At 52.1% G+C, this 11,979-nt stretch overlaps 1 protein-coding gene across 1 annotated transcript; it reads left to right on the top strand.

Annotated features, from left to right (window-relative positions):
- Window positions 1-1,703: 1,703 nt before the first annotated feature.
- DUSP5 (dual specificity phosphatase 5) lies at window positions 1,704-11,979 on the top strand. Its single transcript, XM_005154532.3, has 4 exons — window positions 1,704-2,249; window positions 6,562-6,704; window positions 8,077-8,296; window positions 10,357-11,979. Exons 1-4 carry the CDS (start codon window positions 1,856-1,858, stop codon window positions 10,755-10,757), a joined length of 1,158 nt encoding a protein of 385 aa, XP_005154589.1. The 5' UTR covers window positions 1,704-1,855; the 3' UTR covers window positions 10,758-11,979.

Here is an 11,979-nt window from a genome sequence, read left to right on the forward strand (position 1 = left end):
AGAGGAAATGATGCTCTCGTGTGACTCCATTGGCCCCCCGCTTCCTCCCGGGAGGGAGGAGCACGCTAGCGCCTGCCCGCAGCCCCTCTTCCCCTCCCTGTGCCGCACTGGGACCAGTTCTCCAGCTGGGCTGTTACTGGGGGGGCCGAGCCCCCAGGGAGCCAGGCTGCTTCTCAGGGAGGAAGAAGCCGCTCCTGAGGCTGGGAGGCAGGAACGGCAGGTTGTGTTCAGAGGGCTTCCTGTGGTGGGATCAGTCTCTGTGCCCCTGCCAGTGCCAGATTGCCCCCCTGGTGAAAAACACAGGGGAGGAATCAGCCTACCCATGGGATGATGTGAAGGTTTTCAGCTGTGGCCATGGCTTCTCCTGGTGGGGATCTGGTTCTGGCAGGGACAACATGGGGACACCCAACCCCGCCATGCAGCTCTGGCCATGCCCATGATGGCTGCAGGAGCAGGGAAGGAGCTGCTTTGCATGACGGCAGTGGCCAGGTGAAGCACCCACGCTAAGGCGCTCCGTGAACATCTGCCCCTACCCACAAGCTGCTTCTATTTTCGTTCCACCTCGTACCCTGAGTGACTCAGAGGAGGGGAAAAGGGGGGTCAGGTTAGAAGGAGCCAGCCGGGGCCTGCGGGGGGGTTTGAAAGAGGAAGAGGAGGAGAAGGTGCTTCGAAACCAGTAGTTGCTATTCTTTTAATCAGCCTGAACCTTTTCCTCCGCACTCAGCCTCTTTCATGCTTCTCTGTTTCAGCTGCAGGCAATCTGAGGCAGCGATGGCACTTCCTGCCTCCTGTTGAGGTGAGCATACTTTCAGGGCACCATCAGAATAAATGATGCCTTGCTCTTAGACAGCTCCACTGTAATCTCTGGGGCTGCAGTGAGCTGGAGCTCATCCTTTTGACCAACGTCTTCCAGGGATTTCCAGTTCTCTTTTGGTCACTTTGCAAGACTTATCTACAAGGAAAAGGCAAGTGCCCAATTTCCTAATTCCTGTGCGTCTTAGTGTCATGACTTCTGGATACAGGCACAGACAGAGGTCCGGCATGTATATCCTGCAGGTCCTTGAGGCACAGTCTCGCTACCTCACCGCCCACAACAAGGAAAGGGACATAAGACCCCCCCCTTCAAACAGCCATTCAGGCAATTTTCCCATTGCAGGTGCCCCCATCCCTGACCCGCTCTCCAAGCGTTCATTCATCCTGCACAAATGGCGCATCTTGTTTGTCCCAAGCTGCTACTCCTCGTTTCTTCCTTTGCTGCCAGATAACCACATCCCCAAGGATATTCCCCGGGTAGTCCACACTTATCGCTGTGATCAGGCTTTGCTGGGGGTGAGAATATGCACAGAGAAGGGGGGAACAAGAGGAACTGAAACCCCTCTTTTCAACCTGGTGTGAGAATCCTGCTCCAGCACTGCCATTCCTCCTCCCCCCCTTCCTCCTCCCCCTCCCTCCGCTCCCGGGGCAGGGGTGATGCAGGATGAGCCTGGGGCCGATGACTGCGGAATTCTTGCGGCGTTTTTCAGCTTCCTCTGCCTCCATCCTGACTAACGCAGCCTGCGCGGCCGCGGCCCCCGCCGCGCACCGGTGGAGGGAGGGGATCCCCGCCAGGGGGCGGTGCAGGCAGGCGGCGCTGGGCGGGGGATGCCCATATTTGGCAAGCGGGCGCGTCACTCCCCTTATATGGGCAGTGTCGTCAGGCCCGGCCTCCCATTCATATAAATGCCCGGTGGTGGTGGCCGGGATTCCCTGGCCGGGCTCGGCGCGGAGCCGCGGTCCCTCCCGTCCCTATCGCCTCTCTCCCGTGCTAGCGCCGGGACTCCCCAGCCGCTCTCCCTTCCTCTACCCCGTGGCCGGCATGAAAGTCACGTCCCTCGACTGCCGGCAGCTGAGGAAGCTCCTGCGGAAGGAGCCCTCCCGCTGCCTGGTGCTGGACTGCCGGCCCTACCTGTCCTACTCTGCCTCCTGCCTCCGCGGCTCGCTCAACGTCAACCTCAACTCCGTGGTGATGCGGCGGGCCCGCGGCGGGGCCGTGCCGCTCCACTTCGTGGTGCCCGACGAGACGGCCCGGTCCCGGCTGCTGCTGGGCGGCGAAGGGGCAGCGGGGACCGCTCGGCTGGCGGCCGTGGTGGTGCTGGACCAGGGCACGGGGCACTGGCAGAAGCTGAAGAAGGACAGCACGGCACAGATCGTTCTCAACGCCCTGCTCTCCAGCCTGCCCGAGGCTGGGGCCAGGGTCTGCTTCCTGAAAGGTGAGAGGGGCAGCGGGGAACGGGAGGGTAGGAGTTTAGGAGGGCGATGTGGATCGATCCCCAGAGCCCCTCCGGCTGGCGGCGGCCCCGCGGTGGTCCCGTCCCTTCTCCGCCACCACCGCCCCACGATTAACGTGGTTGTTGGTGGAGGGCAGCGAGGTAACACCGGGATTTCGTTTCTTTTCCACCCACTGGACATAAATCCCGGATAGACTCGGCGAGTTGAGCCTACATGCCTTTCCGCTCACCCCCGCCGCGTGTTTAATAAGCTGATGGGAAGCAAAGAATACTAGGGCAGAAGAGCAAAAGTTGGGGATTATCAAAGGGAGAAGTGGGCGAGAGGGATCGGGGCTGCGTGGAAAATAAAACCAGCCCTACGGGAAAAGGAGACCCGAGGCTGCCGCTTCTCGCTCTCCGCCCGGCGGTACGGGGCGGCTCGTGTTGGGCTCCCGAGCCCCGGGGGTCGTTGCCTGCTCCTCCACCCGAGAGCTCTGTCTCTCCATTGGGCATACCGAGGCTGGCAGAGGAAGCCCATGGCAAAAACTCCGGGGCTTGTCGGGGGACAGAAATATCTCCTCACGTGTATTATAGCCCTTTGATTGCGGTTCTTTGTTTTCTTTCCGTGAAACCCGGGGACAATAAAACGATAAAAAGAAATCTCAGTCCGCCCCTCCCCTGTCCTCCCACCCCTGCCTTCCCTCCGCTTCTCCAGGCAGCGCCTTTGTCCCTTTGCCCTCTCTCTGTGGTGCTTTTCTCCTCCTCTCCCCGTGCTTTCCCCCGCAGCCGGGCAGCACTCGGAGTCCGCCCGTGTCACCGCATACCCGGGACTACGGGGTTCCCCGGAGGGGACCACGCCGAAACTGGGGTTCCTAAACACTCCAACCCCCCCGCCCCTTGCCATATCCCGAGGCTGCAAATGGAGGAGAAAACCAGGCGATGTTTCTTGAATTAACTCTGCTCCCATGTCCTCACTGGCCCGGGTTAATGCACCTCTATGAAGCATTTCGTCATGCCAGCTCTTGCCCCGATGTGCTCAGTTTGGTCTCCTATAACTAGCACTGCCCCGAGTACGTCCCTTCCAGGGTAGAGGCACCTCCAGCCTGGTACTGCCAGATGCCATGAGGACGGATCTCCCCGCCTGTCTCTATCCCGTTCCCCCTACCCTGGTCCCCCCTCAAAGCACCAGTTGTACTGCTGCAAGGCAGGGATACTTGTACTGTGCTGGGGCAATCAAACCCTCAGGGACCTCATTAAACCGAAGATGAGAAAACACTTCCAGGATCACATCGGGAAGTCTGTGGCAAACCAGGGGCCGAATTAAGCCCTACTGACTCCCATCCTGCCCGTTTAGGTGCGAGATCGTTCTCTCTTTATGGACCAGCACCACGCTTTGAAGTGGTGACTGTGGCTGTGGGCAGTTTATCCGAGGTGGGGGTTTGGTGTAGGCTCTACTTTGTGCCTTTTGTGTCTTGCAAAGTGTCTTATCTTGAAAGCATTTCCCCTTCGTGAATGGGAAAGTTTCCTCCTTTTCCTGATGCTGTTCCCCTTTGCTGGAAGTGCTCTGTGTGTCAGGATCAGGCCCATGAAGTCGCCAGCTCCGTTTCAGGTATGATGCAGCCTGAGGAGCTCTGGTGACTCAGCGGGCAGCACTGGTGATTCACCAGGACCACCGACCCCCAGGAAGCTGTTGTGGTCTGGGGGACGGTCTTTGTGCAGAAAGGATATAAATCACCCTGAAGCAGCAGTCACTGATCAGAATTAAGGGTCTTCTAGGGCTCTGTAACACCAACTTCACAAATAACGGGCTGTAAAACCATCAGGAAAATAAAACCTCCTTGAGGTTCCCTTTGTATTCCTATTCTCCCTAAGAGTGAGAGAGCTGGGAGGAGGTGTTGGTTACTTAAGGACTAAGGTGGTCTCACCTTGGCCAGCTTGGATGGGGCTTGGAGCAACCTGGTCTAGCGAAAGGTGTCCCTGCCCCTGGCAGGGGCTTTGAACTGGATGAGCTTTAAGGTCTCTTCCACCCCAAACTGTTCAATGCTTCTATGATATGAGCAGGTTTCCCCCGCAAGCATGGCCCCAGGCAGGGGGCAGTTAGTGTAGGCAAGCACAGGCTAAATGGCAGAGCAGGCCCCATTCCATCCCTCACTTTCTTCCTTTCAGGGGGTGAGCATGTCATATCTTTCATCTGTGTAGGTGCAGTTTCATTCTGGGTGAGCTTCAGCCTCAGCACAGCACTGGTTGTGTGGTGGAGGGAAGATCATGCAGCAAGATAAAATAAGGACTCTTCCCTTGGTGATGACAAGGATTCTATTATCTATTGATTAAAACCAAAGCGCAGCACAGCTCTCTGAGATGAGCCATCTAGTATTTGCAGAAATGACCTCCGGGAAGCTAGGTTGAGTGGGGAGGGGGAAGAGGAGATTGCTGGAGGATGGGATGAGGAGATGACTCACTGTAAGAATGGCCTGCAAATATCCTGATCCTCAAGGCTTGTAATTAACCATTCACCAGCTGCACACGTTTGCTGCCCCAGAGACATGAGCCATGCATGTCTGTTCGAACACACACGCTGATTTGGCTGGGGTGGATTTCTGTGTTCGTTCAAGAGTAAAAACAACACAGGGAGTCAATGGCTATTTATATAAGCATACTTTTCCTATGCAATGGCAGCAGTTGGGGGCCGGGGAGGAGATAAGGTCAGCTATGCAAAACAAGAGGATTTAAAAGTCTTCCCCTTGAAGGGCAGTTGAAGATCAGGAAAGCGGGGGAGTGTGGAGAGCTGCCTGTGCTTGCTGGCTCTTCACACTGCAGGTTGTTAGGGATATCATTTTATCGACCCAGTTGTTGTGAATATCACTTTATCATACACGCAAACACCCATTACGGTCTCCATGGTCCCTTGGCAGCTTGACCTGCTGTGAGCTCTGGGGCAAACTGACTGCGTGTGCCTGGGGAGTAGGAGGAAAGGTGCAGGTGCTGGGTGCCAGCTCACTGCCAAGTCATCCTCCAGTCCTCCGTCATGGAAAACACTTTCATCACCTTCAGTGGGCTTTGGATCGTGCTGGCCTCTTGCAACACGAGGACCCCATGGCAGGGCTGAGTGGGCGACAGCAGTGCTTTGTGAATTCGAGCACGTATCTGCTCAAACATTGCAAACCAATGACACAGCGGTGTTACGGGGCTAAAACGTCAAGGTACCAGGCAGCCCATGGTAGGGGCCCTGCGGCTGCTCAGATCTTCAGTGCTTCCTTTGTTTCATAAACTCTCCTTGTACTGGGGCACCCACACTGACCCCGCTTATCAGGGTGAAACAGTTGCAGGTGAATGAATCACATTGGGGTTTTGCTTTCTGAGCTATGTTTACTTGAGGGCCCTGCTCTGGAGGGTTATTGAATCTGGCTGTTCAAGAGCTTTCGCAATTCATTTCGGTTCTGAAAGAGCACAGGTGGCAGACATGTGGCACATCACTGACGTTTCCAGGCTGCTTCTGCTACCTGGCTTATTCACATTCATTTTAGAGATCCTGTGTTTCCGTGCAGTGTATCCCCAGCCTGGAAATAGGCTGATTGAGCTGACGACAAACTTTGAGTAACAATGTAATAACAGGATTAATTCCTTTTCATTAGTAGTGCACTGAATGAAATGAATGCAGTCCTTAACCATGCAGAATAGCTCATGTGGGGCTATTCAGTTGTCAAGTGCTGTCACAGGATTTCATTAAGTTTTATAGCTGTTATTCAATAGATTGGTTTCAGTGGGACTGTCTTCATTACCTCGCTGTCTCGTGCATTGTGGTGATTAATGACACAGTTGCAAGCATCCCCCTCTCGTGCTTATGTCCATTCAGAAACACAAGTAAAATATTTCTCATGCTGTCACAGTGTAAACAATAATGACAGATATAGAGATGAGTCCTGAGCACAGAAATCTTCATCTCAAACACTGGGAATACTGCTCTTACATAAAACCTGTGGGAGGGAGTTTAGTCCCTGCTGTACTGGAGTTAATGGTTGATAGATTTGACGGAATTACATTCACTAACAGTTTTAATCTGGATCCACCAGCTTTTGGCAAGTTAATAATTGTCAGCAGTAATATAGGTTTTACTTTGGGTGCCTGAAGCCTTTTAAACAAAGGCATTTCCCAGGGGAGCATTACCCCTCATTAACCCCTTGGGGCCCATCGCTGTGCAGTGCTATCCCACTGCATTGCAACCGATGGAGACTCATTTCTCCTCTAGTTAATTAAACCAGGTTTTGCAAGCACAAACATTCATATCTTCCTTTTCTTTTTCCCTTTTTCTCCCTAGGGGGGTATGAAACCTTTAACTCGCAATATCCTGAGTGCTGTGTGGATGGAAAACTCATTTCCCTGGAGAGGACTGAGGCAGAGAGAAACCTTGCCAGCCACTGTGAGAAGCAGAGCACCAACCACAAACCTGCTTATGACCAGGTATGTGTCATGGCTGTGGTGGGTGACCTTCCCTTGGGTCTTCTTCCCCCTACCTCTGGGCTCTGGAGGCTGGCAGGGTGCCGGTGGCCCTTGTGCTGGCGTGGGCTGTCAATAAGTTGTCACAGTCCAGGTTGACAGCCCATGTGTTGAATAAGATGCCCTGGTCAGCATTGCCTCTGCCTGGTTTCAAAATTAGGCAAAAGAAGGAGTAAAAACACCTTGTCCAGCTCCCAAACTGTATTTGTGTCCCATCTATCACACAGCCCGGCAGCAGCTCATACCTCCCTAGGAGACTTAAAATGGGTAGGGGAGAGGCTGCCAGGAGCATCATTTTCCAGCAGACAAAGCAGTATGCATTGCTTGAGCCTCCTCTGAGAGCCCAGGAGGAACCTGAGCCTGGTGGAGGGGGCCATGGCTGTGGGGCCACTTCTGAAAAGAGGCAGCAGCTCCTGAGAGCCACCCTTGGACAGGGGAAGTGGGGTTTCCACAGGGGAAGTCACTGCATGCTGGCCCAGCCCAGGGAATACGTGTGCTCTGAGATGTCACCCTGCGGTCAGGCCGCTTCCGCAGGGGCGTGCGTTTCCTGGCACTTAGGGGGAGCCCCCGGTGATGCCCCCCTGCATCTCCCACTGCAGGCTACATCCTGCTGCCCTGTGTGGCTCCTGCCTGTCCCTGGTGTGTGGAACCTGCAGTGGGGGCAGCTGTGGGGGTGGAAAGCTGGTTTCTCACAGCTGGGGGCTGGCAGCAGCGCTTGTGCATCATGGAAAGTTACCTGTGATCTCAAAAGCCTGGTGTCAGGCGATGGCTGGTTTTGTTTCTTTCACAGTCTCGTCACCCAGCCTTTGCTTGTGCTAAGGAAGGAGGAACCAAGATGACATCTTGGGGCGGGTGACGCAGTGGGTGCTGCTCTCCAGGGAGGTCTGAGGGGATGGAGAGCTCCAATTTTATTGCCTTGGAGGTCTAAGTGGAAGGGCTGAGCCCTGGGCTGGGTTAGAGCAGCCTCTTCCTCTGTCCTCCTTTTCCTCCCTGCTCGGAGGTGGCTCCTTGCCTTGACTGTGTTTTGGTAAAGCCTCAGAGGGAATGGACCTCTCGCATCTGAAAGCGCTTTGGTTGCATCCTGAGGGGCAGCACTTTAAAGAAAGTCAGAAACATCCTGCACGTGAGTGGGCTGGATGTGCCTTTGTGCTTCACAGATGTGGATAGGAAAATGAAAACCTTCTTGATGCGTGGGCTTTGCCATCGCAGTGATTTGCTGGCCGGCAGCACTGGGGTCCAAAAGCACCAGTGGGAGAGGGAGTGGGCACCCACGCAGGGTATCAGGACTTAAATACTCTTGGAAAGGAATTACATGTTGCTACTCCTTCTCTTCCAGGGTGGTCCGGTCGAAATCCTGCCTTTTCTCTACCTTGGTAGTGCCTATCATGCTTCCAAGTGCGAGTTTCTCGCCAACCTGCACATCACGGCCCTGCTCAACGTCTCCAGGAAAAGCTCAGAGTCCTTCAAAGACCAGTATTGCTACAAATGGATCCCAGTGGAGGACAGTCACACAGCAGACATCAGCTCACACTTCCAGGAAGCCATCGACTTCATTGGTAGGTCCAAATGAACACATTTCCAGACCTTCATGTATTTTAAAGTCATCTATTTTAGAAGACATGTTGGTGGGAAGGACATGTAATTTTGTGTATGTTCCCAGATGTCCAGCAAAAGTTTATTCTTCCTCCTTCCCAAGCATTTCTCATGGTAGAGGGATTTCCATGAGGAAGGAAGGAGGAGGGACATTCAGAGCAAGATCTTTGTCCTTCCCAGGCTGGGAAGCTCAGAAGAGGAAATGCCTCCTCTTGACTGCCATCAGGCAGATGAGGCACGTAGCTGGTTAGATTCATTTTCAAAGCAAGCGTAGGTGTAACTTCAGCATGACAAGGAGAGAAGTATGGCTGAATAACACCAAAGTCTATTAAAATCAATAGACTTGTAAAGGAAGAAAACCGTATTGCTTCCTTGGCCTTGCATTCCAGACCCTGTAAAAGCCAAGTGAAGCAGAGTCAGCTTATTAGCTTGCTCTTCTGAGATATCCTAAAGCCAGTGTTTTAGAAATCCAGAATGTCCCCTTGTCACAGAGCTCCTTCCACTGCTCATTTTGTTCATACCAATATCCCACCCTTAAATACCTGGATGCAAAACAATGAAGATGCCTTTAGAAAACTCTGGGCCATCCCTCTCAAATCTCCCTGTATAAGGCTGGGGAGGTGAGTGCACACCAGCCCTGTCAGGTAGCACAAGGAAGAGGCTCCTTGTACAAGGTGGTTTAGTGGGGTGGAGCAGCTGGAGCCAGGGTGGTGGTGAAATCGATGCTGTTGCTCTCCAGGAACATTCAAGAGAGAAACAGAATAAACCCTCAGTTACAGACTCACTGGGCTCATTGCTCAACTGAGTTCAGTCCTTCAACAGTGCAGGCAGAGCTGCAATAACCTTCTCTTCTTGGTAAGGGACTTTTCATACCTCTCAGGGAAAGGATAATTGATGACATTCTTCTGTCCCATCCCCAACCCCTTCTGATAATTGAGTCAATTGGAAACTTCCCAGATTGAGGATGACTTTAGTTTTCACTTTCCTTTAAATCTAGGCATGTGGTGTCAGTGCTGCAGATGACTCAAGTCCATGTCTTCCTTATTTTGTGCAGTAGTTAAATATAACCGGTTGTGGTAGCACCAGTCCCCAGGCAGACAACTGAAGACAGGCAAATGATAACTTGCTCAGCTCTGCTCTGTTCCACTGAGTGCTACACTCAGCTCAGTTATCCATAAATTGGAGCCTGAACACATTGCTCAAGGCAATAGAGCAAAGAATGTCTATTTTTGAACTGTATTTTTTGTGTGGAAAGGGTTTATTTTAAGCGCATTCTCTTTAATCTAATAACAATCATTGTGTTGTGTGAGTAACCACAGTGGCTCCTGTTGTGTAAAATGGGTGCTTTGCATAAGCCTTTTATATCCTGACTTAAGTCCAAGCATCCTTTAACCAGGCTGTAATTAGTAACTGCCTACCAGCCCTTGTGTGCTTTGTGGTGAGGCCCCAGGGAGTGAGCTCAGCCTCTCCACCCAAGGGCACCCACCAAGGGCTCAGCACTTGGTATTGCCATGTGCTGCTAACCAGCCAAACAGGGAGTTAGGTTTGGACTTAAAAGTCCTGGTTTTCTAGCAAAGCTGATGAGAGGAAGGCAGCCCTGCAGCATCTGAAAGACCTGATGGTCTGAGCTTGGGTCAGCACTTTGAGCTGCAGGCAGAGAAGTGAGGGTACAGCAAACAGAAGCATTGCCCAGATACCTGATCTCTATCTTGCAATGCTCTGCTAAGTCAGTTGTTCCAAAAAAGAAATAGGCATGTGGGAAGCAGAAAGGGAAGCAATTTCCTAAAAAATACAGAAAGTATCAAATCAGGATGCACAGATTTTGAAACCAAGTGCCATCTGTAGCTCAGCTCCATCTCTGGATTTTGTCCCTCTTCTCTTTCAATCTCCATGTTACCCTTAGTACTCAATGGAGGAGCAAGCCTCTCCTTGCTAGGCTGTACCTTCAGTGCTTGGTGCATGTCACAGTGTCCTTTGCATCCCCAGTGACAACTGATGTCTGCAACACCTTTTTTTCCCCTAGATCATGTCAGACGAATGGGGGGCAAGATCCTGGTGCACTGCGAAGCGGGGATTTCGCGCTCTCCCACCATCTGCATGGCGTATCTCATGAAGACAAAGAAACTCCGTTTGGAGGAAGCCTTCGATTACATCAAGCAGCGCCGGAGTCTGATCTCACCAAACTTTGGTTTCATGGGCCAGTTGCTCCAGTACGAGTCAGAGATCCTGTCTTCCACCCCCAGCCCGCCCGTCACCTCGTGCAAAAGAGAAGCTGCGTCTTTCTTTGCAGAAGAACTGACCTTAGGCAAAGACTTTGAGGGCTCCTGTTTCGCCTTTCCTACCTCAGTGTTGAGCTCTGTGCCCATCCACTCTCCTGTCCACCAGCTGAAACTCAGCCCGATGACAGCATCTTCATCCTGCTGAAACACCCTGGGAGACCAGCGCTGGTGCGGTTCTCTGATCCGAACTGTGATCCCCAACAAGAACATTTCATGAACGTGCAATAGAGAAACCTCATTGACTTGGGCTGAGACGCAGTGGTTACCGTGGGTCATACTTCCCATGTGCTGTGACTGTGAGACACAAGTGTGGCAGGTTCTCTGAACTTTTATGGTCCTTTTTTAAAACAGGAAAGTGCTTTTTTAGGTTTTTATCCAGAGTGTGCACCCACTACTGTATTCCCAGATTCCTCGGGAGCAATGAGAAACCCATTTAGTATGTTCTCAGTTCCCACCTCCTTCCCTTCTTGTTTTTTTAAAAGACCCTTATTTAAGGTTTCAAGCAATAAACAGCAGCAGCAGGAAGGAAAGCAAAGTGAAAAGCATGACCTTTGCATCCGCAGGGGTGGTGGGAGTGAATATTTGTTCTGCTTTACCTCCCGCTTTCCTCCTCCCCTCTCCTGTGTCATGTTTCAGGGAGCAAAGGGCTGGGGTGGTGAGAGGGAGCTGCTTTCCCAGGACAGGATTGCACAGCCAGCTGAAAATCCCCTGTCCTGCTCCAGCCTCTGAAGTGTCAGGTATTGACCATAGTGTAACAGGATACCAGACTAGACCATGGATCCATTCAGGTGTTGCATTTCCTGTACTTCTGCATTTGCCTTTGTACTGGATGTGCTTTTAACTAAGGCAGGGAACTTAACAGAAGCTATCAGGCTACCCTGCTGAGCTATTATCCTCCCATCTGTTATTTAGGAACAGCCCTAGAATACTTGAATGTCTCAAATCCTCTGTTCCAGTTACTTCCCATCAGATAACACTGTAACTGCTGGATTTTACACCAAAAAAACCTGACAAGCTCCAAGCCAACTCTTTCTCCATCCGTTCCCATGTGTTCCTAACTTGTATCGTGTGTGGTCAAGTGGTCTTGTTCAGTGTTATGTGGCTTTTTAGTGTGTGTGTGTGGTCACCTTCTAGCCAGCCTTTGTCTGTGAAAACCGGTTTCTCCCTCTTTGGCTTCTGTGTCTGCAGGGAGTTCAGAATGAGCGTCTCTCTTTGTCTGTTGACCTTTTTATTTTTTGTAATATGTAATCTGTATGGGAAATGGCAATAATTTCCAGGAGATCTCGTGAATGTGAAAGAAAACCTGCAATGGGTTTTTATGGAGTGTAAAGAATAATAAAGGAAAGAAAAAATGCCAGGAAAAGAAA

This window comes from Melopsittacus undulatus, chromosome 4, assembly GCF_012275295.1.
Source record: "Melopsittacus undulatus isolate bMelUnd1 chromosome 4, bMelUnd1.mat.Z, whole genome shotgun sequence".
Classification (NCBI taxonomy): domain Eukaryota; kingdom Metazoa; phylum Chordata; class Aves; order Psittaciformes; family Psittaculidae; genus Melopsittacus; species Melopsittacus undulatus.

Excerpts from the sequence above, each read along its gene's own strand:
- DUSP5 (XM_005154532.3), top strand. The coding sequence starts at position 1,856 with ATGAAAGTCACGTCCCTCGACTGCCGGCAGCTGAGGAAGCTCCTGCGG. Across the intron at positions 2,250-6,561 it reads CAGGGTCTGCTTCCTGAAAG|GGGGGTATGAAACCTTTAAC; the intron begins GTGAGAGGGGCA and ends TTTTCTCCCTAG. Across the intron at positions 8,297-10,356 it reads GGAAGCCATCGACTTCATTG|ATCATGTCAGACGAATGGGG; the intron begins GTAGGTCCAAAT and ends TTTTTCCCCTAG.